The following is a 24,572-nucleotide window of genomic DNA, read 5'->3' as shown; positions in this document are numbered from 1 at the left end:
AGCAGATGTATTTAAGAATAACCAAGTAAAAAGTAGACTAAATTCCCATTATCTGCTTCAATATGTTATTGTTTGTTTTGCTTGCTTGCTTTGCTTCTGGATTATGACTGATTTTGATTTGATCCTGTATACCAAGAGAAGCAAAAGCTGTCTCATAATGGAAATAATTTTCTGAATTATTACATATTAAGGAATTCTCAACAAATTATTACTTATTTTCAAATGAAGTTACAATATGTTTTGTTTCTAAGAATCAGCTTGGCTAGCTATATTTGATCATTTAAATTCGATTTAATGTGAAACATACAAACAAAACTTATTACCCCAAAAAATTGACTGGTTATGGGACAGTATATAAATTTAACCAGGGAGCTGTAAGGATTTAGATTTATGGAACAATGTGGAATACTTACAGCAATTCCAGGGGCACCAACTGGTCCTTGAAGACCTGGGGGACCAGGAGGACCCTGCAGTGAGATAAAAATAAGTAATTTATAAAGTGAAGCCAGAAGAGCCTCAGCTATATGAAACAGAACATTTAGCCTACCAAGATCAAATATTTCTGCACTCCTTTGGAAAAAAAAGAAGCATCGCATAGAACTCTTTTGCATTTAGTGCAATCATTATTTATTTTACTTCTTGATACTCAAACTTTCACATTTGAAATCAATTTTAAGTTGACATATATTGAAAGCACTCTTATCTGTAATATTCAAGATAGATTTCTATGCTAACAGAAATCAAGTTGTAAGATTCACATTTGAAAATTTTCAAAGTATCAGATTTCTTTAATGAGATAAATATGATTAGGAAAGAGTTCATGAAAAATTTGTATACTATCTTCTGAGTAAACATGAGAATTCTGAAGGTTCTATACAGATAGAATGTAGTGATATATGAAAATTTGGAATTTTCACATATGCATACACATGTAAACTAATTGTTACATATTAAGTACACCAGGACCTCTTATTTTGAGCAGTAGTTTTCAAAAGGCATTATGAGTCTTACATGCGTAGCTATTTCTTCAGTGTCGCATTTTCTTACATTAGTAACTGGTCAGGTAATAGAAAAAGCTCAGGCATTAAAGAAATAAAAGTATCATTGAACTGTTTTGTTCTGTATCATAACTACTACTTGTGGGGAAACTATTAAAGCAAGATTCTGAAAATCTGGTTCATGGGCCACTGGGAGTTCTTCATATCCTTTTAGGATTCTGCTAGTTCATAACTCTTCTCATAACAACAGTAAGGCATTATTTGTCCTTTATACTATATAGACTTTTACATTAATGATGTAAAAATCTGTGGTGAATAAAATTGCTGGTAACTCAGTGCTAATCATGTTGGTAGCTACCATTTGTAAAAGTATTAATTGCGTTTTATCATGATATACTCTCAGTCAACATAAAAATGGCTGTTCCGCCCAAGAATGTTATGGATGTAATTGTATTGATGAGGCTTTGGTAGTTATCAATATTATTACATATTGACCTTGAATATGTGTCTTTTCATATTTGTTTGACAAATTGAAGACATACATAAATTATTTTTGCCTCATACTGCAGTACAGTGTTTGTCTCAAAGGAAAAAAAAAAAAACACTTGGATTATAGTTTGAAATGCCGGCGGAACTTTTACATGGAACACTAAATTTTACATGGAGCACTATTTTTACTTGAAAGAGCAGCTGACAGAAAAACTATGATTATTTATAATCACAGTTATAAATAATAAATGTGATTATAATCAGTTATAAATAATAACTGCGATTATAAATAATAAGTATGATTTTGGCAGATGTTATTCAATATAAAGGAAGCCTTGGATTTCAAAGAAAACAACTGACAGTATTGACCATCAATAACATTTAAACTTTAAAACAAAAATTAGAATTTTGGAAATCTTTCATCTGCCATTGCAGGCTTTACATCTTCCCAATCTGAAAGTATTTTCCTATGATATTGATATTGCATAAAGAATTGTGTCAATACTTTGAGGATCGTACCCAGGAAACTAATAATTTCCAAATTATCAATGAAGGGTATTACAAAATTATGTATGAAACATAGTCATCAATGTGCAAGATAGAGCAGTGGAATATAAAGTAATAGCACAAAAAGTTCACTGTTTTTGTTTCAAATTCTGTTTTGCAATTGACCTTTAAGAAAAACTACCACTTATAAAATTCCTATGTAAAATCAAAGAATATTCAAAATTACCTGAAAAGTTACTGAAAATGCTCCTCCCTTTTATAACTACATAATTTATGTGAGCCTAGATTTTCTTCATGCTTTCAACCAAAACATGTCACCACAGGCTGAACTAGATATGAGAATATAGCTTCTTCTATTAAGCTAGACAAAAAAAATGTAACAATGCTACTCTTGGGACTATATATTTTTATTTGGAAAAATATAGCTTTTTTATTAAAAGTGCTTTGGGCTTCTTATTCTTAATTTTAAATAAATCAATCACTAAATATTTTAAATATATCAGTTTTCATTCATATTATAGTAACCCATATAAACAAAAGCTTTTTGGGCTCCTCAAAAACCTTTCAGAGTATGCAAAGGGCCTGAGGAAAACTATTTGAGATTTGCTGGCCCAAATAATGGTCATTCAGTCATTTTAGCATAGCTTTTAAGGAGTAAATAAAACTTTTAAAAATGTGGCTTCTGTCAAGTGTATAAGGTAGTCTAATTAAATCAATAGTATTTATTTATCATTAAGAAATCTAAATGGAATCTAAAGTAATTTACTGCTATCATTTGCATATGGTTTGTCCCCACTGAACCTCATGTTGAAATCTAATTCCCAATGTTGAAGGTAGAGTCTAATGGGAGGGGTTTGGGTTCTTAAGGTGGATCCATAAGGAATAGCTGCATAGTGATTGAGTTCTTGCTCTAGGGAGATTGAATTGGTACTTGAAGGAATGAATTAGTTCCCATGAAAGAGGGTTGTTTTAAAGTCAGTATTCCTGAGGGGTTTGGTCTGTCTTTGTTCAGGCCTGCTTCCCCTTTTAAGTTCTCTGCCATGTTTTGACACAGTACAAAAGCCTGCTCACCATAAGCCAACCAGATGCCAGCCCCAGGCTTCTTTGTACAACCTGCTGAACTGTAAGCCAAATAACCTTATTTTACTTTTAAATTATCCAGCCTTGGGTATTCCTTTATAGCAACACAAAACAGACTAAGGCAGACACCAAAATACATTTTGTAAATTTACAGTCAATACTAACTGCACCAAACATATGCAGCCGGTTTTCTGTACACAATTTCTTGTCATAATTTTACAGTACGGATCCAGAGTATCAGTGCTATCACCTATTTGTTGATGTTTTGTTATACTGCATATAAAAATGAATCCAGAGCCTATTATGCATTAAATACTACATTTATTACTGCAAGATTTTTCTCTTTTAATTCTAGAGTTTTCTTTTTAGTTAGAAAAATTCGTCTCATAGGATTTCAGTAACTCTTCAGTTTGGGATTCAATCAATTCTAATAAAAACTTCTTTCAGTTATGTATTAACGTAGGCAGTAATTCCAACCCTAAAAGCATCAGACTGATGGATCACAAAATGGAACCAGACTGGTCTGTTAGAATAAAATTGCTGGTGATAATGTATAAACTTCTATACTAGGTGAAAAAAAAATACTTGAAGGACGTATCTCTGTACTCTCCCAATTTATGTTTCTATTGGAGAGCAAATATATGAACACTTAAAGGGGGAAAAAAGTGAAAATAAAGAACTTAGAAAATAATGTCCACAGATATTCTTTAGAAAGTATAAATTAGTAAGGAAGTGCTGAAGCACGTGACAGTATCATCATCCAATATAGTTCATTTAAGAAGTAGGAACATGTTTAAATACATACTTTAAAGAGAATGTAAACTGGTAATGACCAAAGAAAAACATCATAAAGACAAGAGTGAACATACCATTTGAATGAGCAACCAAATTATTTTGAAGTTTTATGATTTAAAGGAAAAATTTTAAAATAAGTGCTTCTAATATATTGGAATGAGCTACCAATTTGTATACATGTAAAACATAATAATGCTATTAATTTTGGTAAATATATGTATATATAATTTCTCATAATCTTACAAAAAAGACTATTTCATTATGTTACTCTTTCATTAGTTATAGCAGAGTTATAAATAATGGCCTACAATCATCATACTTTACTTAATCACAGAAATAGAAAACATCACAAATATATAAAATTATAGAATTGTGTAACTGCAGAGGTAATGTAGTATTGGTATTATAAGTTTTGGCTAGGAAAGTAAGTAGTATGATATAAAAATATCAATGGTAAATAGGAAAAGGTGTTAAATAAATAATGTTCTCTCAATAAAAAGTAGGAAACTCACATTTTCTCCTTTGTCACCCTTGCTGCCTTTTTGTCCCGGTTCACCAATTTCACCCTGAAATTGAAAGATTTGATTTACAGTGTATCTCTAACATGCTATTTCATTGTCTTAATTATCATCAGTTAAGTTTTGCCTTTAATATAATGACATGCTAGTGTGTACTGTCACTGTTTAAAATGGAAAATCTTGGGTTCCCTCTGCTTCTACCTTTCTAGTGTTGACTAATGTTAACAGACAAGTCAATTTAACTTCAAAGAATACTACAACTGAATTTATAACTTAAAAATTCAATGTGTCTCAAATATTACCTGTATAAACTGATAATGGAAGTACACTGATTTATAAAATCTATAATTACACATTAATCAAAAATTACTTTACTAGCCAGGTGCTAGGTCTCATGCCTGTAATCCCAGGGTTTTGGGAGGTTGAGGTGAAAGATTTGGCCGAGGAGTTTGAGACCAGCCTGGGAAGCAGAGTGAGACCCTGTCCAAAAATAAATGTTTTAAAAAAGTTAGCTGCACATGGTGAAGCATGCTTATAGTCTCAGCTACTTGGGAAGCTGAGGTGGAAGGATCACTTGAGCCCAGGAGTTGGAGGCTGCAGTAAGCCCTGTTGCGCCACTGCACTTCAGCCTGGGCGACAAAGCAAGACTCCGTCTCTCAAAAAAGTAAAAAATAAAAATAAAAACAAAATAACAGCAAAACTACTTCTGCTAATTTTCCAAATGCTAAAATGATGCACATTATCAGAGTGCCGGTTTACAAATTTTTAAATAATATTTTAAAATAATATAATAATATATTCAATCGAAACATTTAACACACAGCCATACATTTGGAATTAGGAGCTTAGAGTCTGTACTCACATGTTGGTACATGATAACAGGATTATCAAGTAAATACATAGCTCATTCTTCAGTCTTATTGTGCAATATGCAAGACATGAGGGCTAATCATATACATGTAATTAATGTTTTTATTTTATATTCATTTCAGAAAGATATTCTTAAAAATAAATAAATTTTGGCATCTACTATTTTTTCTCACTACCACTGTTCTTTTAATTGATTTTTCTGTTTATATATCACATACTCTTTTATGGAACAGATACTAATTCTGAACCTCTTAAATAAAACTTTTGAGCATATGAAAATGTGTGTGAAACTTTGAAAAAGGTAACCATCCACCTGGAGCCTAATCATAAAGATTAGAATTATCTAGAATTCTTGACAAAAATTAAGCTTTTTCACAGGATCTACTAACATGGATAACGAATACCAACCTTGTCTCCGTCTTCCCCAGGAGAGCCGGCAGGACCAGCTGGCCCTGGGAGACCAACAGGACCTTGAACTCCATCTCTCCCTGCAGGCCCTTGGGGACCTTTTTCTCCCTGTATTGAATATCCAAAGATCATTAGTTTTACAGTTTTGAAGTACAGCTACAGGAGTAATAATCTAGCTTCTATATTTGACAAGGATATTGTTTAATGTTTTTTAGAAGAACGTTTTAAAGAATAAATGATACATGATTCCTACCTTTATTTGTGACTAAGAATACTATTCTTTTAAAATCACTTATAAATCTTAGGCTATGATCCACAAAAATAATTAGGACCCAACTTAGAATTTTTCTTTCAAACATGCAATTATTACATATTGACAAATGAGATTCCTTACGTTTGTAAAACTTTGTTGAGCCTCTACTCCCCTTCCTTTGTGCCACTGACATAGCTGTGCAATGGGTATTAGGCTTTAGAAATCAAAAAATGCACTTGCTCATATGTCCAACTTTGCCATATGCTTTACATGTTTCATATGTAACTTTCTTACTTTTAAGTGTTTGTTTTGGTTCTCCTGGTTTTTGAAAATGGCATTATTTTCATGTTTAAATTGACCTATATGGTGCAATCTTTTAAAAAGTGCCTTGATAATGAACTCAACTTCTGTTTCCAATAAAACACATTTCTATAGTTGAAAATAAATTATTTTCTAAAAGTCAAAATTTCATCAGTTTTGCACAAGACAATGTTCTTGATTGCATTCAGAGGTCCTTTCTGTCCTTCTGTTATATAAGCTGGGAATCTACAAGTCATTAGGATTTTGCCTTTTCACAACCCCACTTTCCCTCACTTCTCCTAACATCTCCTGTTCCTTTAAAATGACTTAGTTTTGTACATTTTATCTCCTAATTGTCTCTTGAATATATTCACTTTATCTCCACCACTGACACCTTATTCTAAAATACTGGTATCCTTGTTCTGAGCTACTGAAAAAAAACTCTTGTCTTTCCCCATATGTATTCTTACTTCCTTCCAATCTATTCATCACACTGCATCCAGAAAGCCAATCAGATCATGTTACCTACATTTTTAGGTAAATTTACTTGTTTACTTTTCCTCAGATAAAGACTTCACGGCTTAGTACAGCCTACCATGATCTAGTTCCTGCTACCTGCCCAAACACATCTAGCCTCCCCCAAGCCTTGCTCTCTGCATTCCAACCCTTCTAGACATTTTTCTCAGCCCCTTAAATCTGATGCCGTGTCCTTTCCTGTGACATTGCCTGAGCACATTTTGTTCCTCTGACCTGGAATGCGCCTATGAGAACTCTTTGCACAGTTAATTCCTTCTCATCTTTTACATCTCACCATCAATGCCTTGTCCCAGAAAAGGCCCCAATTCTAGCAGGTCTCTCTAGTATAATCAGACATACACCATTACACTCCCTTCATATCAGTAACCTGAGTTTGTCATTATATATGTATTTAGTGATTCTTTGCATATTATCAAATTGCCCTATCAGATAGTAAACTATGTGAGGGTAGGAACTGTGTCTGATTTTGCATTCTCTTGTATATCTCTGGCCTGTGGACCAGAGTAGTCACTTAAGGAACTGTTGCTACATTACTTAATTAATGACAACAAAAGTAACACTATCTATAAGGCAAAATTAAATTGTTAACTAATTTATTACTTGCCTGAGTTCCACATGTTCTTATTTTCTAAAAAGGTGCCATAATTATTATGTGAGGGATACCCCTGATGTCACTCTGGAGACCTTTTATCTTCTTCAAACAAATATGATATTTCAAATCTATCAGTACTCAAAGGATGTGCTGTGCTATTCACAGTAAACTTCACTATATTAAATACAATAGTTGATTCAGATAGCTCCCCTTAATTTGAATTTCCTTGCTAGCCTTAAACTCTAAAAGTCAATCCTTTTGTATAAGGTTTCCTGTAAATAAGGCAGATATATTCTCTTCTGCCTTCGTTATAGTACACATAATCTCTAGCCAGGAATCACCTGCCATTCATTTCTTCTGACCTGGTCTGTGTGGTGTTGGGAGAAATTCAACAGATCTATAGCACTCTAAATTTATAATAGCTATTTATAATAACTCTTCCTCCATTATGTATCTCTTGACCCGCAGTCTACACAACTACTGGAAACATTCATCTCCCCTTGTAGCCGGTCTTTATTTCACCACTTCTAACATTCCATTTACATTAATAACTAAATCTTCCCTTAAAAATTGATAGAATTAGCTAAACATCCCCATGTCCTTTGTTTGATTTGGCATGGTCTTATATTTAACCTATACTCCCACCCACAACTTTTATTACAATACACAAAATCCATCACTCCTTCCTCAACAGCTCATTTATGTATTTATTAGCAGTTTATTATTTCATCCTTTTTTATGGCACTCTGGTTCACACACTGATGGTAATGATAATACTACTACTAATAGTAATGATTATTCTGAACACTTATCACAATTATGAAAAATGATTGAGAACTGTGATTTTATCTAGTCCTCACAAAATACTGTGATTATCTTCTTTTCAGAGACGGCCATCTTCTTTTCAGAGATGAGAAAACAGAGGTTTTGATGTCAAATAACTTAACCGAAATCATGAACTAAATAAATGATAGGGCTAGCTCCCAACCCACTTCTGGTTGTCTTCAAGCAGGCAACTTGAGTCTACTCTCATTTCCTTAACTCCTTAACTTTTCCACCAACTATTTTCTTATTATTGATCAAGTAGATAAATATATACACCACACAATAATAATAATAATGAGGCAATGTATTCAATCTTACTAGTACTTCCACCTACTGTTCATTTTTCTATGGGTTCCATTGCCTTGCTTGAGGTGATTTACACTCCTATATAGCCCATTTTTTTTCTTTTTGAATCAATTTAGAATTAACCTAAAGCTATAAATGTCCAGCAGGTAAAATCCCAGACTCTTTATTTCTTTGTCTTTCAGATTTCTGTATTCTCGATCTTTTACAACATCCCACAAAAGGGAACTCGTTTATCTCTTGTTCTGTTTGATGGCATGCCTCTGGAGATACACACACACACACACACACACACACACACACACACGAAAGAAAGAAAAAAAAAAAACCTCGTGGACTATTTCTCTCTCTTATTAGATGCTTTGGAAACTGACACCCATTATAATTCTCCATTAAGACTGAGTCCAGACTTCTGCTCTCCCTCAACATTAAATCACATAGTAATCCAAAACTATGCCTTTAAACATCACTCTTATTTTAAATGACTCCCAGACTTACATTTCTGGCACTAATTATTTTCTCTGCAATTATACACAGACACACATGCTAGAAATTGTAAATAAGTATTTGGAGAATATTTTTCCTAAAATCTCAAGACCCACCTCCCAGAGTTTCTAATGTAACTGATTAATATAGGGATGTTACTTAGGACATTTCTCCATTCCAGGAAGCAAGGTTGATAGGTAGGTGGACCAAGGGCTTGTCTGCCACAGGCCCCCTCTTGTCTTTTTTTTTTTTTTTTTTAATGCAAGTATAAACCTGCTGATAATTGCATAACATTTTGATAACACAAGCTACTCAGCAGAGGTAAGATCTAAAATTTGTTTGGAAAAAGGAAGAAGTAAAGGCTAGATATAACATTTTGCCAAACATTTTCATCAGTTTTTACTAAACCTCTGAATATATATCTATAACTCCTTTCACTGAACACTATTGTTACCACTTCATGCTACTGTTCCTAAGCAGACAGCTCCTTCAAAAGTATAATGCTAGCAATACAGTGCCTACCCCTTAGTTATTCTAAATAGCTAATTTTGGCTAATAGAAAATGGAATGAACATCCTGGAGTTGTTGTCCTTGGCTGGGATAACTGAAAGAGAATGGGTAAGTAAGGCATTCCCTTTTCCCTTCCCTAGTTATGATATCACTAATTACCAACAAAACTCAGGCATGAATCCTGGCTCTTACAAAGGCTAATGTCAATAATTTTTCATCTATCTCACCTAATTAATTTCTTATCAATTTCAATGCTTTTCCATATTCTGATCTTTATTTCAATAATTTACTTATTCATCATAAAGCTAAGGTAATTATCCACTTTAAAACCTACCATTCAATATATTATCTTCACAGAAATATTGACTTATCTAATTAGTATATTCTCAATTTGTATAAAAAGCAATTTATGCCTATTTTCTCCATATGCATTATTTAGTGTATTATGCAAAATATGTGTTCCCTATATTTTTAAATTAACTTGTACTAAAGGACCTGAATCTATTTTCTATCTTCTCCCGGTACACAGTACACTATGAAATATATTTTCTCAGCATATTAAAAGTGCTTTTTCTGTCACCTAAAAGTTCTATCCACAGGTGGCATGGCCCATTCCAACACTCTAACTCTTTCTGAAAGGTAATGGATTACAGGAAACAATTTTTTTAAAAAATTTTTAAACTGCTACAGTTTTAATGTGTCACCAAAAAAACATCTTTTGGAAACTTAATTCCCTATGCAACAGTGCAGGGGAATGGGGCCTAATGATTAGGCCATGAGGGCAAAGTGAAATTAATTAATGCCGTTATTGCATTAGTGGGTTCATTACAACAAAGGGAATTTGTTTTCTTTTTACTCTCTCTCTCTCTCTCGCCCTCTCTTTGTCCTTCTACGATGGGATGATGTGTCAAGAAGTTCGTTACCAGATGTGATCCCACTAGCTTGGACTTTCCATCCACCAGAACCATGAGCCAATATATTTTTGTTCATTATAAATTACCCAGTCTGTAGTGTTCTGTTAAAACTGCACAAAATGGTCTCAAACAGAAACACTGGAATAATATCACAGAATAATCAGAGAAAATGCATAGATAACAAAAGCAAATCAAATTGATAAAACTGAAGTCTTAGTGATAGAGGAGTATTTTTGAATATAAGCTTAAGCTTAATTTTATATCTCAACACTTACCAGTATATAAAAATATTAAACTTATATTTTTGTGTATCAGAGCCAGTACTTTTTATCTACATTTACTGAAAGAGTTTGCATTTTAATCTTGTAGAAAGAGAGAATTATTTTTTAAAAATACAATCACATCAAAACCAGGAACAAAAATAGAGAAGAAATCTTAACAAAGAAACCTAAATCTAATAAGTGGAATAGAGTCCATAGTCATGTAAATATAAAATGTTAAAATCCAATAAATATTAGATGAAATAATTGGTCAGATGTTCCCCGTCTCATTCACTGGTGATCAGAGCTCAAATTACATGAGAAGGGCAGCTACTTTCTATGAGTTTCATATACAGACTATGGAAATGCTTGAAGTTGAATTTGTATTACAAGAGGTATAAAAAGTTCACACTTTTCTAATGTAAAGCAGCAAGGTATAGCTTTAATCAAAAACTCACAACTTTTTTTATTTTTTATTTTTTAAAGCAAAATGAGAAGCCTTTTACATTAATAATATCCAACTCCCTTACAGGTATTATGGTTTCATAAAGTGTGGGAAAATGTCATCTCATTTAATTGAATTTGAAATTTTCTCTATTATATATATACAAGCCAGTGTATTTATATGCCAGACACATATACAGAGAGAATACAGTGGTGTATGAAAAGCTAATATTATTGAATAAAAAGTAATAACGTGTACAGGGTAGCAGTGTAGTATATTTTCTTCTAGACATTACTTACAGGAGCACCTTTCTCTCCAGCTGGACCAGGAGGACCCTGAGGTCCCGGGCGCCCTGGTAAACCAATTGGGCCAGCTGTACCTGCTGACCCACGTTCTCCTGGTGAGCCCTAGTACACAAGAAAAGAAGTATTTTGTTATTAAAGAAAGCAATACTGGCTTAAGAATCGCTTATTTAACAATAGTTTCTTACAGTCTAATAAATTATGTTAAAGTAACATTTAGAGTTTAGATAATTTTAGGATCCCAAAGAGAAACAGTTGTACCCACCATTTGAGATACTAATTTCCAGGCCCAATATTAAGCATAGATGTTGGCGTTAGAAAATATTGATGAGATGAAAAAATACTTCAAAATTAGATGTATTTAATGTTTACTTAGTTATCTGTTTTTATTTAAGTGTTCATAATTGGGCACAATGCTTTATAAATAATAACTTCCTACACAAATTTCTCACTGTATTATAATGAAATGGCAGAATACAATCCCTAGACTAGTGTTTCTTGAAGTTATCTCTGGGCTTTACTTCAAATGTGCTGAAGCAAGATTTCAAAATAAAAAGAAAAAAAAATGAGTTCAGAAATTCTTTGCATTAGGATACACACATAATTTTTTACAAAATAACATTTGATAATCACGATCCCAAAGTTTGGACATTTTCTCATAGAATAAGCCCTTAAATTTAACTTAGAGTTCTATAAGAACATGGGATCTTATGAACACTGATGAGATAATTTGAATCTGATTAGGATTTTTTTTTAACTGAATTTCAAAAAAGATGTTATGTTTTTAACTAGTTTGCTTTTTAAAAAAACCCTCATATATATAGATTTTTGAAAATAACCACATGGATACTGCCTTTATAGTAGTTATCTGTACCTACAATTTAAGAAAACATTATTAAAACAAGAATAAAATAAATGCAGACATACGTACTAAGTACTGTAAAGCTCAAATATAATCTATTACTACTTCCAATTTTGGGTAGTAAAAGATAACAAAAAAATTGTCTTTGGATTCTCAGAGGGGTGATTAAATTACAATTTATCTTTTTATTTTATGATTCAACTATAAAATATTAGAAAATATAATTGCTAGTATTTTTTCTTAATAATTAACATACTTAGATAATAGCATCATCATTTCAAAATTCAGATGGAAAATTATTTATAAAAGTTGGAAAAGACATTACTTCATGTTTTCTACTATTATACTTACCATATTTTAGAAATCAGTTTATTATACAAATATGCATTATTTACCTTGTTCTAATTTGTATTTTTATTAACTAGGAAATTAATTACATGTGATAAAAATGATAATCATACAAACAACTTGTATTAACATAGTACTTTACAATTTACCAATCAGTTTAAGTTTCATCTTATCATTTTATTCTCACAACAATTCCAGGTAGTTGATAGAGCTATTGTAGCATCTGTTTTAAAAATGAGGAATCTCTGGCTCAGAGAAGTTAACCGTCCTTCCTGTAATCATATAACTAGTTAAGAGAACCCTGAGCTTGGACTCTACTCTGATTTCTTGACAAAGCCACCTTTGGTTCTTTCTAATGAGGACAGCAATGTTTGTAATTATTGGGTATCTTAAACTTAGGTGATATAGTTTGGAGAGACATTGCCAAAAATATAGTTAAAGAAATTGTGAAATTTGACCTTGATATAAACAAAAGTGGCATTTTTGAGCTGTAAGTAAGTAGATGTTCAAAAACGAATCTAGGGAATATTTTTATATGGCATAATAAACGAGTTGTATGTAAACTCTATTTTTACCAATGAAGTATTCCAAATACTAAAGAGGAGGCTATAGTTACAAGAGAAAATTGCAGTTAGTACTTTTTAGATAATAAACATATACTCTTTTGTCAATGTATTTTTTTTAATTTAATAATATTAAAATATTTTATGAATAAAATAGTCAACCACAAGTTGTATTACTGTTAACCAAGTAACAGACTCCTGGTGAATGATTCTAGAAGTCAGTGCAGAAGAAAAAATAATAAAATCCTCTTAGTGTTGTACATTCAAAATGAGCAACCCTAAGAGTAAAAAGAACACAAATATTTGCCTCCAATTCTTTGAGAGGGAGGTCAGGAAGGAAGAAAAAAGCACAGGAAGTGGATAAGGAGAAGAGCAAGAAGAACAAGGGCTATGAATTGAGAGGAATGCAAAGGTGTCTCTTGAATTACTAAAAATAGAGGAAAGAAAAAAAATCAGTAATAAAAGTTCTCCTTTTTTGGCAACAGAAACACATCAACAGAAGACAATACATGATGCAACTAGGGTTATTCTATTCAAGTTAAAATTAATACCACTAAAGATAAATCTCCACTAATCTGAAAAGCTGATTTATTGAGGATCAATGTACATACAAGGTGACTATATTACATTTTTGTTTAGTATTTCACTTCTAACCCTCACAAAATGATTGCTACCCATTAGTTTTATCAAACGTAGAATAAGCATTTGATTTAACTCCTGCAGTATTTCATTTGTAACTGGCTATTCAAAAAGAGGTGCAATTTTAATTTGTCAGGCCGTAAAAATTTTCTCTCTTTAATCCTATTTAAACTCTGACTGTTCAAAGACTACCCTAGGAAGATATCATACTAGGCTATGGTAAAGCTGATGGTTACTAGACTAGAATGAAAAACGGGATAATCAGCAAAAGTTGGAAATCCATTCTAAGAGAATTAACTAATCTCCAATTATTATGCCTACTAATTAACAATTATTGTGCTAAGTACTTTGCATACATAATATAATTTTATTGCTGTATGACTTGTATATTTTTAAGTTAAAGACCATAGACTCAAGGTCTCTGTGCCTTAATTCACTACCAAGTTTTTTCCTACAATACTTAGCAGTTTATAAATGGTGAGAACAAAATTTCCTTGACTCGTTGTACCCATAAAACTCATGGGTACAATGAATTGTGTTAAATTTTAATAAGTGGAAGAAATATAGCCATTTAAGAGCTACTTCTACCAGAACAAGCTCATATTGGTTGAATATTCTCTAAAACAAACAAAGAAAAAACTTAAAGGAATTGATGAAAATGCTTATCTCCTTTATCCAAATAGCCATTCTCCATCATTCATTTAGTTCATTTGACCTTTGCTACACAAGTCATTAGAATCTCTGCTCTTGGCCGGGCACTGTGTTTCATGCCTGTAATCTCGGCACTTTGGGAGGCCAAGGTGGGCAGATTGCTTGAGGCCAGGAGTTCGAGACCTGGACAACATGGTGAAACTCCTCTCTAATAAAAATACAAAAATTATTTGGTTGTAGGTCCATACACCTGTAGTTTCAGCTATTCAGGACAGGAGGGTCACCTGAGCCCAGGGAGGTCAAGGCTGCAGTGAGCTGTGATCATACTGCTGCACTCCAGTCTGGGTGACAGAGCAGGACTCTGTCTCAAAAGAAAAAAATAAAAAGAATCTCTGCTCTTTGTCACCACTGTTTATAAGTTCATTTGAAATTTTCAAAAACAAAGAACTGTTTTCACTTTTGGTAACTTTTCAACACATTTCACTGGAGACACCATAGTACTGTTTCACTAGGCTTCCCTCCTGATTTCAGAGTTCACCTATGCTGAACTCTGAAATAGTGTGGTTTAATGCATCTTTTTGACATATTTATCCTCAGTCATCCTAGAAAAATACTCAACTCACATACTTAGATTTTTCTTTACTTTATATTTTAGCATTTTACCTTGAACATTATTTTTTCCTAAAAATATTACATCTATCACTGCCCCTCTAACACAATATGTCCACTTTTACCTCTGAATATTTGGTCACGTCTTCTGACATGGAAAATCTCTGGTATTTTCCTATACTACTAAAATTCCAGCTTTTTGTTTTGTTTTGTTTTGACCCAGGTCAATAACCATCTGACATGGTTAGGCTTTGTGTCCCCACCCAAATCTCATCCTGCTTTGTAACCCCCATAATCCTCATAATCCCCATAATCAAGGGAGAAATTAGGTTATGACAATTGAATCATGGGGGCAGTTTCCCCCATGTTGTTCTCGTGACAATGAGTGAGTTCTCATGAGATCTGATGGTTTATAAGGGGCTCTTCCCCCTTTGCTCAGCACTTCTTCCTGCTTGTGAAGAAGGTGCCTTGCTTCCCCTTTGCCTTCCACCATGATTGTAAGTTTCACAAGGCTTCCCCAGCCACGCTGCACTGTAAGTCAATTAAACCCCTTTCCTTTATAAATTACCTAGTCTTGGGCAGTTCTTTATAGCAGTATGAAAATGGACTAATATACTATCTTACCAAAAAATTGTATTTTCCTGAGAATAAGAAGCATGAGATCCTTCAAAGTATTCCTTACACACTCTCTTACAGTACCTAGGAGCTCTACCATTTTTTTTTTGGAGTGAATTAATGCAGCCCTTGGCACTACATTCTGAGTAGTAAATATCTCCATGCTCTCTTAATTCATATTAACAAAGAATAACATGTTGATTGTATGCATTAAATAACTATAGTGCATTTGTGTTTTTACTATATATGCAAACACGTTGAACGTGTTAAAAATTTAGGCTTCAGGCCGGGCACGGTAGCTCACGCCTGTAATCCCAGCACTTTGGGAGACCGAAGTGGGCGGATCACGAGGTCAGGAGATCGAGACCATCCTGGCTAACATGGTGAAACCCCGTCTCTACTAAAAACACAAAAAATTAGCCGGGCACGGTAGTGGGCAGCTGCAGTACCAGCTACTCAGGAGGCTAAGGCAGGAGAGTAGTGTGGACTCGGTAGGCAGAACTTAAAAGTGAGCCCGTATCACGCCACTGCACTCTAGAGCCTGGGCAACAGAGAGAGACTCCATCTCAAAAACAAAAACAAAAACAAAAAAAAACAAAAAAAAAATTAGGCTTCAAATATACACATATGTAATCAAGAGAAAATTTTCAAATTTGCAGGAAAAAAGCAATTGAATGTATATCTTCCCCATAAGAAATGGTTTCAAAATGAAAAAAAAAATTACCTTAACTGGATGCATTATGATTGATATGTTATATGAAAATAAGCCATGACTTTTACTTATGAAAATAATGGTTATTAAATTTATACTTAAGTATGTTTATTAATTGAAATATTTTAATAATTATTTTAGTGTATCTCAAGAAGAGACAGAGTGCTGATTTGACTCTATGGCAATGTGTATAGTTTGTAGATACTGTATACTTTTTTTTTTTTTTTGAGATGGAGTCTCGCTCTGTCACCAAGCTGGAGTGCAGTGGCGCAATCTCAGCTCACTGCAACCTCCAACTCCCAGGTTCAAATGATTCTCCGGCCTCAGCCTCTCGAAGAGCTGGAATTACAGGTTCACGCCACCATGCCCAGCTAATTTTTGTATTTTTAGTAGAGATATAGTTTCACCATGTTTGCCAGGATGGTCTCGATCTCTTGACCTCGTGATCCGCCTGCCTCGGCCTCCCAAAGTGCTGAGATTACAGCCAACAACCACCGCACCCAGCCAGACACTGTATACTATTTTTTTATTACAAAGTTTAACTGTTGCAATTTCTCCCTTGGAGCATTCATAAGATTAAATTTCAAATTGCCATCTTGCTTGTGGAACCTGCATTAAAATTAGTGTTGAGAATATATTACTTCTCTGTAGTTAAAATATTGCTCATGATCTTGTCACAGCTCATAAACTTTGAAACAACAAATGAAAACAAGAGGAGACTTTTGGCATGTATATCCATGCCCTAAAGTACAACTGCAATTTCTTTTTCTATTAGTTATTTCAAACACTCTCTAAGCCTAGATGTTTGTAATAACAGCATGCTCTGCTATAATTTTATTTTATACATCTATAAATGAAAAGTGAAAATCTCTGATGGTATCTACCAATCAAGCAAATGACATAGCAAACTTGCAAATCTTATTCAAATATTCCCAGGTCAACTTTAAAAGAATAAACTTATGAATCCTTTAATCTCAACAGAATCACTGGAGAAGTTCTATTTTTTTAAACAAAAATTTAAACCCAATATGAAAAGAAGGTCCCATTTACACATTCAGCTAAAAACTCTATATTCATCACTAGTGAGAATCTATTCTCTTGTGACACTTGACTGTGAATATGAAATGCTTTATGGCAGGAAGAAGCCCTTGAGAAACTCACATTGTGTATACACTTTTTATTTGTTTCTATAAAGAGTAGGCATGTATAGTGAGACATTTTTGTATTGCTCTACAGCTGGCTAAAGAACAAGGGGCTTTATAATTGTCAGATAAATAAACTATTATATCTAAACTGAAGATTGTCTTTCAGCATAGGTAAAATAGATAATGATTAACTTCACAAAGGTAGAGGTTTTTTTCTTTTTTTCAATGATCCCCAGCAGTTTGAGTAGTTACTGGCACATAGTACACCATAAATAAATGTGTCAATTAAGTGTATGATCTTTCCCTTTCTAGCACTGGAACCACTAGCTTTCTGATCTTATGCAAACTCTCTATGGGTCACTTTTGTTGATATAGATGGAGAGAAATAGTTTGTTGTCAGGTTTTTGTGATGCTTATTATGATACATCTGAAGTTATTTGGACAATGCCTGTCATAATAGAGACAGAAAGTTTGTCATCAGGTTTTTATCATGTTTAATATGATATAGCTAAAGTTCTTTGAACAATGCCTGTCAAAAAGTATAAATGTTAATATATGTTAGAGAACTGTACATGAACAGTTACATATTTCAGAAATAGATGTAAAATCTCAAATAATTGTAGAAGTAAAATTTTACAGAGAAGTAAACTAAGATCCAGAAAATTATATGGCATATTTAATACTTTAATAAATTAATATCAAAACAATAGGTATAAAATACCCTGTTAAAAGAAGGGTAGGGCTTTTCCCACATAATATAGTATTGTTAATCCTAACTTTAACTATTTGTATACTTGTCTCTCTGCAAGAAGGATAGATATTTTACACATCAAAAGTGCCTAGATAGAACGCAAAGGAGGAACTAAAAATTATAGAAATAACATTTTCTTAGTATGTGATTTAAATGACAATAAAATCATGTTTCCCAAAGGCAATAATATCTGTTTAATTTCATGAATTATAATGACTATAATATCATAAGTATTCTGTTATTTCAGTATTAAATGTTAACAACTATGGAAAACATGCCATTTTTCTCTCGTTTTGAACTGAAAAGTGAACATTTACATGCTTTTAAAAAGGAAGAATTTACATTTCTCTACTTAGTTACCTTTCTTTACTTGTGTATTAGCTTTACCCCCTTCTGCAGCCCTTGCCCTAAATCCTACTGCACCTTCATCTAAACCTTACGATGATAATGAAACAAGAAGCAATAGCATTGGTCTATACTCCTGGAACAACGGAAATAGGAAGTAGTTCCCTAATCCTTCACACAGATGAGAACACCAAAATAAACATTTTATCAGTTATTTTCACTGGGTGTTTCATATTCCGAGGAGCATTTATAAAGTAAATGAAAGTGATAGACAAATCACCTCATCAGCATTCAGTTAAGAGGCAGCCCACTAGAGAGAAGAATAGAAGTATAAACACATAAAGCTCTTATGAACCAGAGCTATACAACTAGAAGGCAAAAGCATGTCTGCTTTGTCTTTTTAAGTTGACCTTCTGCCAGGCACCTTGGCTCACTCCTGTAATCCCAACACTTTGGGAGGCCGAGGTGGGTGATCACTTGAGGTCAGGAGTCTGAGACCAGCCTGGCCAACACGGTGAAACCCCTTCTTTATTAGAAATACAAAAGTTATCTGGGTTGGTGGCAGTTGCCTGCAATCTCAGCTACTCAGGAGGATGAGACAGGAGAATCACTTGAACCTAGGAGGCGGAGGTTGCAGTGAGTTGAGATTGCGCCACTGCACTCCAGCCTGAGCAACAAGAACAAAACTCTCTCTAAAAAATAAATAAATAAATAAAATAAAATAAAATAAAAAATACAAAAAAAAGAAGTTGACCTTCATGTCAAAACTTTCACTCTCTACATGATATACATTTTAGATTATGTGAACTAAAAATTTAGATGAACTATAAAGCATTATCAGAATTTAAAGCATAAACTCTGAATGATCAAAGTCAAATCAAATGCCTCAGATTTTGATCACTGGTCCCCATCACTATTACTACACTTATCTCATCCCTAGTTGGATGTAATCATCTTACACTAAGGTCTACCTGGGTCACAATGGAGAAAATGTGCTTTATCTAAAAATGTATAGAGTCTGACTTGGCATGTCAGTATATGCCATCCTTCTAAACCTTGGTTATTCCCTTGCTTGAAGAATAAGTAAAAACCAAGGAAAAGAAGGTTCTCAGAAATAGGATGAAGAGCAACAAAATAAGAGAAATAGGAATTATGATAGGAAGAGAATGAGAACTCTTAAAGAAGCAATGAGAAGAAGAAGAAATAATAAATAGAGAAGGAAAATAAAGTCAGAATCAATGGAGGGATGGTCAAATAAGAGTAGTCACAGAAAAAGAGCAAAGACTGCAACACCGCACAATTTTGAAATACTGGACGTATACCCTGTACCAGTTATTTGACTCCTCTCATATACTTTTTGCATATTAACTCCCACAGCTCCTGGGAATAAAATATACATGTGATTGTAAAGATAAAAGGCTTTTTACTAAACACACTACTATATTTGTTTTAATCTCATTTTTAGATAAATAACTGTTGTTAATGAGATTGTTCTCTACCGTGAAGAATATCTGGAGGAGAGATTATTTAAGGAAAATATCTTTTCCTTAAATATTATTTTTCTTGATTTTGTTTTATAAAAATATATGCAGTAGGTGAAAGCTGAGAATTTGTTGCATGATATATTTACATATATGTGTTTACATACATAGAAAACATTTACCCAGTTTACGTTCATCAAGCAGAAAAGTGCTGCACTGCCTTTCTCTCTTGATGTTCAGTCTCTTGCTACTTTCTGTCTTGCGTGTGCATCAAGACATCCACTTAGTGACTACATCCCTTGAGATCAGAAGACATGCCCTGGATTTGATTGGCATCTGTTACCAGTTCTTGGATACAACATCATTTATACAGCGAATAGTTTGTTTTCATAGACTTTAAAATCCCAACATCACAGCACCCTATTGGTATAATTTTGTCATAAGTGGTAGCACGACAGAACGTTCCTCAATATACAATAACTCCTAGGACCAAAACCTTTAGAGAACCCTAACCTTGAAATACTGGTTCATTACTAAGAGGATAAAAAGTGTTGAGCAGTTCAAGACTAAATTTTGCACACAGAAAGGCTGCTTTTCATAGATAAAACTGGTTTTTATTTACAACTTCCATTCAAACATAATTTCCTTAGGCAAAAAGCATTGTTCTCACCCTTGTGTTTTCTGTTCTTTTAATATATTTCATATTATTTACTATGTTATTTTATCTGCTCTTTATCTGTCCTCTTCAGTAAACCATAAGCTCTTTGCAGCAAGGTCCATTTTATGAATCAATATAACTTCAGTTTAATAGATTGTCTGATAGTTTCAGGTATTTATTTCTTTATGGTACTTTCACAGAAAAAGACTTATAGCAGCTTAAATAGTATGCATAAAGTATTAGACAATATAAATTTAAAAACAGGAAAACAGGTAAGCAAATAACTTTTTATTGAAGTAAAATGGAGCCAGCAATATTAGTAAACTAAAGATGCATACCAAGACCAAGGATTTTTCTAGCTGTAGATTACGATCAATGAGTAGGTTATAAGATAAATTTCATGGGTCTTGTCGAGTATTTAAAAAGTATTAACTATAACAAAATGTAATAGACAATGTTAAAGTACATCATAGGTACTTTTTATAGTAAGTTGTGTTTAAAAAGTTTTTAAAATAGTTATAACACATTATCTTCTGTACCGTCTCTATTTTGACTCCATTATTTCTGTAAGCCAAAGCAAAAAGAATTCTAAGTTTTGTAATTCAAATTGACTAAAGAAATAAACAAGTCAGTTAACTGTTCAAGAAATAACAAGAAATAATTTAAAATATTCTACAAAAAGAATACTTGAAAAAAATAAATTGCAAGTATTTTTAAAGCTGTGGTTAGCAAGAGATTTCTTCCAAGGATATTCATAAAGAGGACCCTGTATAAAGCAATATCCCATATCTTCAAACAGATCTTTTTAGTTTATTTGTTTTACGAATAAAGTTTCTCTAAATATAAGTCAATGGCATACACCTAGACCCACCCTAGTACAATAAATCCACTTCTATGGAGTGTCATAATAATGACCTATGCTTCACACTAAATGGATTACAAATAAAGAGAATAGGTACTAAATATACTTATAAATGAATAGATAGAATGACATTTGAATGGATGCATGAGAATTAAATATTATATTTGTTCTTTTCTCGGATTAGAGCATATAGTAAGAATATAGTGCATAAGCTACATAATTGGGACACATGAAAACTTTGCAAATATCACTGTGAGTGATAAGGTTAGCTGATTAAAGCTCTGCTTAGGACTTTTAGTTTTAGTTCATTAGTATCCTATGCAATGAGGTAATTTATTATTTCCCTAGCAATCCAGAAATACACAGCACAACTACATTCCTTATGAGTTGTATTATAGGAGAAAGAAACTAAGAATTCAATGGTATTCTGAAAAATATCTAGTCATTAAAAAATCAATCTGTATATTAGTTTAATCAGTTTCATCTTTGATTCATTCAAAATAAGCAATAGTTACAGAGAATAGTAATATTAAAGCCCAGGTAGTTGAAATATTAACTCTTCTCACTCTCTTTCGACAAAATTGTTCACAGAGATTTAGAAGGATCAAGATGACTTGAAAATGAGTTTATGTAAAGTGCTATCATGGATTTTTGCCCAGATAATTTGGGAAAGCTCTATACTTCTTCAAGCCTCAGATCTTTTATCTTTAAAAATGGAATGATAAAATAGAAAAAAAAATTACCATTCCAAATTGCAAGAATAAGAATAAAAGATATAAATCACAGATACAAAATATCTAGCATAAGAATTGAAAGAATACACACTCAGTATTATTTCATTTCCCTTTTCTATTTCCTTTAGACTTCACATTCTCTTCCTTAGAACTCATCACTTTGCTTTTTCCTTAATACAAACAACTGCTGAATACCCATCACTGTTTCTGTGAATTCCTGTCTTGCACTTACCATTACTTGGTCAATATCCTAAAGGTAAAGTTAACATGAGATTGATATAAACTCAGACATATCCATTATAAAAGCAAATTTTAGAAGATGTTCTTATGTCTTTATTCCTTATGACTCAGAATTTTATCATTATTCACCAACTGATCAAATACTTACCTTTAATATTTTGCCATCACCTTTTCTATTACCATTGCAAAGCAGAACTTGCTACCTTTTAAATAAATCTCTACTCCTCATTCTTTTTTTTCCAATATTAATTGCAAGAGAACCTAATAGTAAGTTTTGAACCCCAAAAGATAAGAATTAACATGAATTAATTTTCTAGATAAATTATACTTCACATTTAGAAAACCATCCAGTTTTTGTTTTGTCTGTCATTTGGAATAAAAAAAAAATCAAAATCAAATTTTATGTGATGTAATCACTTTAAATGGAGTAAACTAAGGCTTGTTATGAACTGGGTCATCATCATGCACCTCTTCACTATATTCTGCAGCAATTAAAACAATAGTGTTAGGAACTAATAAATATGTATGGTGTCTTCCTTTTAGTGAATCACTTTCCAACAACTTTAAGGAATAATTTTAATTGGTTGATGTTTGCATATTTGATTTGTGAATATAAGAATGGGTATTAATTTCAAATAAACACAGTGAGCATCTATGAAGCACATCTATTAGCAAAGTAGATAATCAAAAATTACAAAGGTAATTTGTAATTTTTTTTGACTGCCAAGAGGTTTTAAGTTTTTTGTGTGTGTGAATATTTCTGGTTTTTGTTTGTTGTTGTTCTTGATGAGGTAAAACTGCTCTAGGCACGGAAGACATCACCAAACTGTCATTCTCTCAAGGACATAAGCTTGAGGTCATTGTTCAGTTTTCATTTGTCCTCACTGCCCATATCAAATATTAGTCTTAAATCTTACTATCTTGCCCCCTCCATGTTTGCTACATCAGCACTGTCCTTGGATTCCACACTGCCCTAGTCATCAGCTCACTGCAATGTTGACACTGGTCAATGGCCTTTTGTGATCTATTCTCTCCTATCTCTGTTATATACTAAACACTAACGACAGATTTGTTTTCTCAAAACTTCAATTTGTTTACTCCACTTGCTCTGTTCATTTCAAATATTCAAATGACTACATCTTGCAATTTTAGAGCTTCAGTAATTACATTACATGTTGCATTAGTGATTTACTTTTTTTATTATGTAAAATAGCAGAGTGCTTGGATGCTAGCAATAATTCAACAAATGTTAGACCGTCTCCCAAATTTTGTCCCACTTGGGCAAAAACAGACACTAATTAAACATCATATCCCTTTCCTAATATTTTCTTTCTTTTCAGTGATTTTTGTAATGTTCTGCACTCTGTGAAGCCAAGTTCAAGGGTCATCTTTTCCACATGGCCCTTCCCCTTATTTTTATTATCTTTCTACCTCACTCATAGAATTAACATTTATTGTTTGCATGTCATTAGGCATTTAATTACCAACCAACTTACAGTGATATTTAGTCTTTGGTATATTTCTGTTCAAAATTGTTTATCCTATCTTATCTCAAGGAATATCTACTGTGATGTTCAGTTTCATATAACAAAGTAAGTAATAATTGTCAAATACACAATTTAAGCCAAATAAATAAAAGTACATTTGATTTTTATATCATATTTAATGTTATTCTACATGTAGCGATACATTTTTCAATTAATATCTTGAAAATTCTATCCCCTGGACATAGTATGCAGCCTACAAGTACACTGGTTTCAACTGTTCCCAACCCCTGAGACAGCTTCAGTGCTTGGTCCCTGAAAAACAACTTAAAATAATTTAATCCTTGTAGTCACAGCTTAGATAATTAGTTCAGTGTGCATTGCTCTTAAAGCATCATTTATTCCTACAGTATATCTTTAGAATCTGAAGGTCTGGTTAAATGGATCTCATTTTACTGAAATTTAGAAGATTCTATACCCA

The 24,572-nt window shown here is 32.8% G+C and overlaps 1 protein-coding gene across 1 annotated transcript in view; it reads right to left on the bottom strand.

Moving 5' to 3' along the window:
- The window catches only part of LOC116272796 (collagen alpha-1(XI) chain-like), a gene marked incomplete at its 5' end in the record, with an annotated part of 95,191 nt that overhangs the window by 50,780 nt on the left and 19,839 nt on the right, over nucleotides 1-24,572 (bottom strand). The window contains 4 exons of the mRNA XM_031661612.1: nucleotides 414-467; nucleotides 4,382-4,435; nucleotides 5,666-5,773; nucleotides 11,390-11,497. Coding sequence (XP_031517472.1) covers nucleotides 414-467; nucleotides 4,382-4,435; nucleotides 5,666-5,773; nucleotides 11,390-11,497 — 324 coding nt within the window. The remainder of the gene's footprint in view (nucleotides 1-413; nucleotides 468-4,381; nucleotides 4,436-5,665; nucleotides 5,774-11,389; nucleotides 11,498-24,572) is intronic.

The sequence above is a fragment of the Papio anubis genome, unplaced genomic scaffold, assembly GCF_008728515.1.
Source record: "Papio anubis isolate 15944 unplaced genomic scaffold, Panubis1.0 scaffold202, whole genome shotgun sequence".
NCBI lineage: Eukaryota > Metazoa > Chordata > Mammalia > Primates > Cercopithecidae > Papio > Papio anubis.
This window is presented reverse-complemented; position numbering and strand designations above follow the sequence as displayed.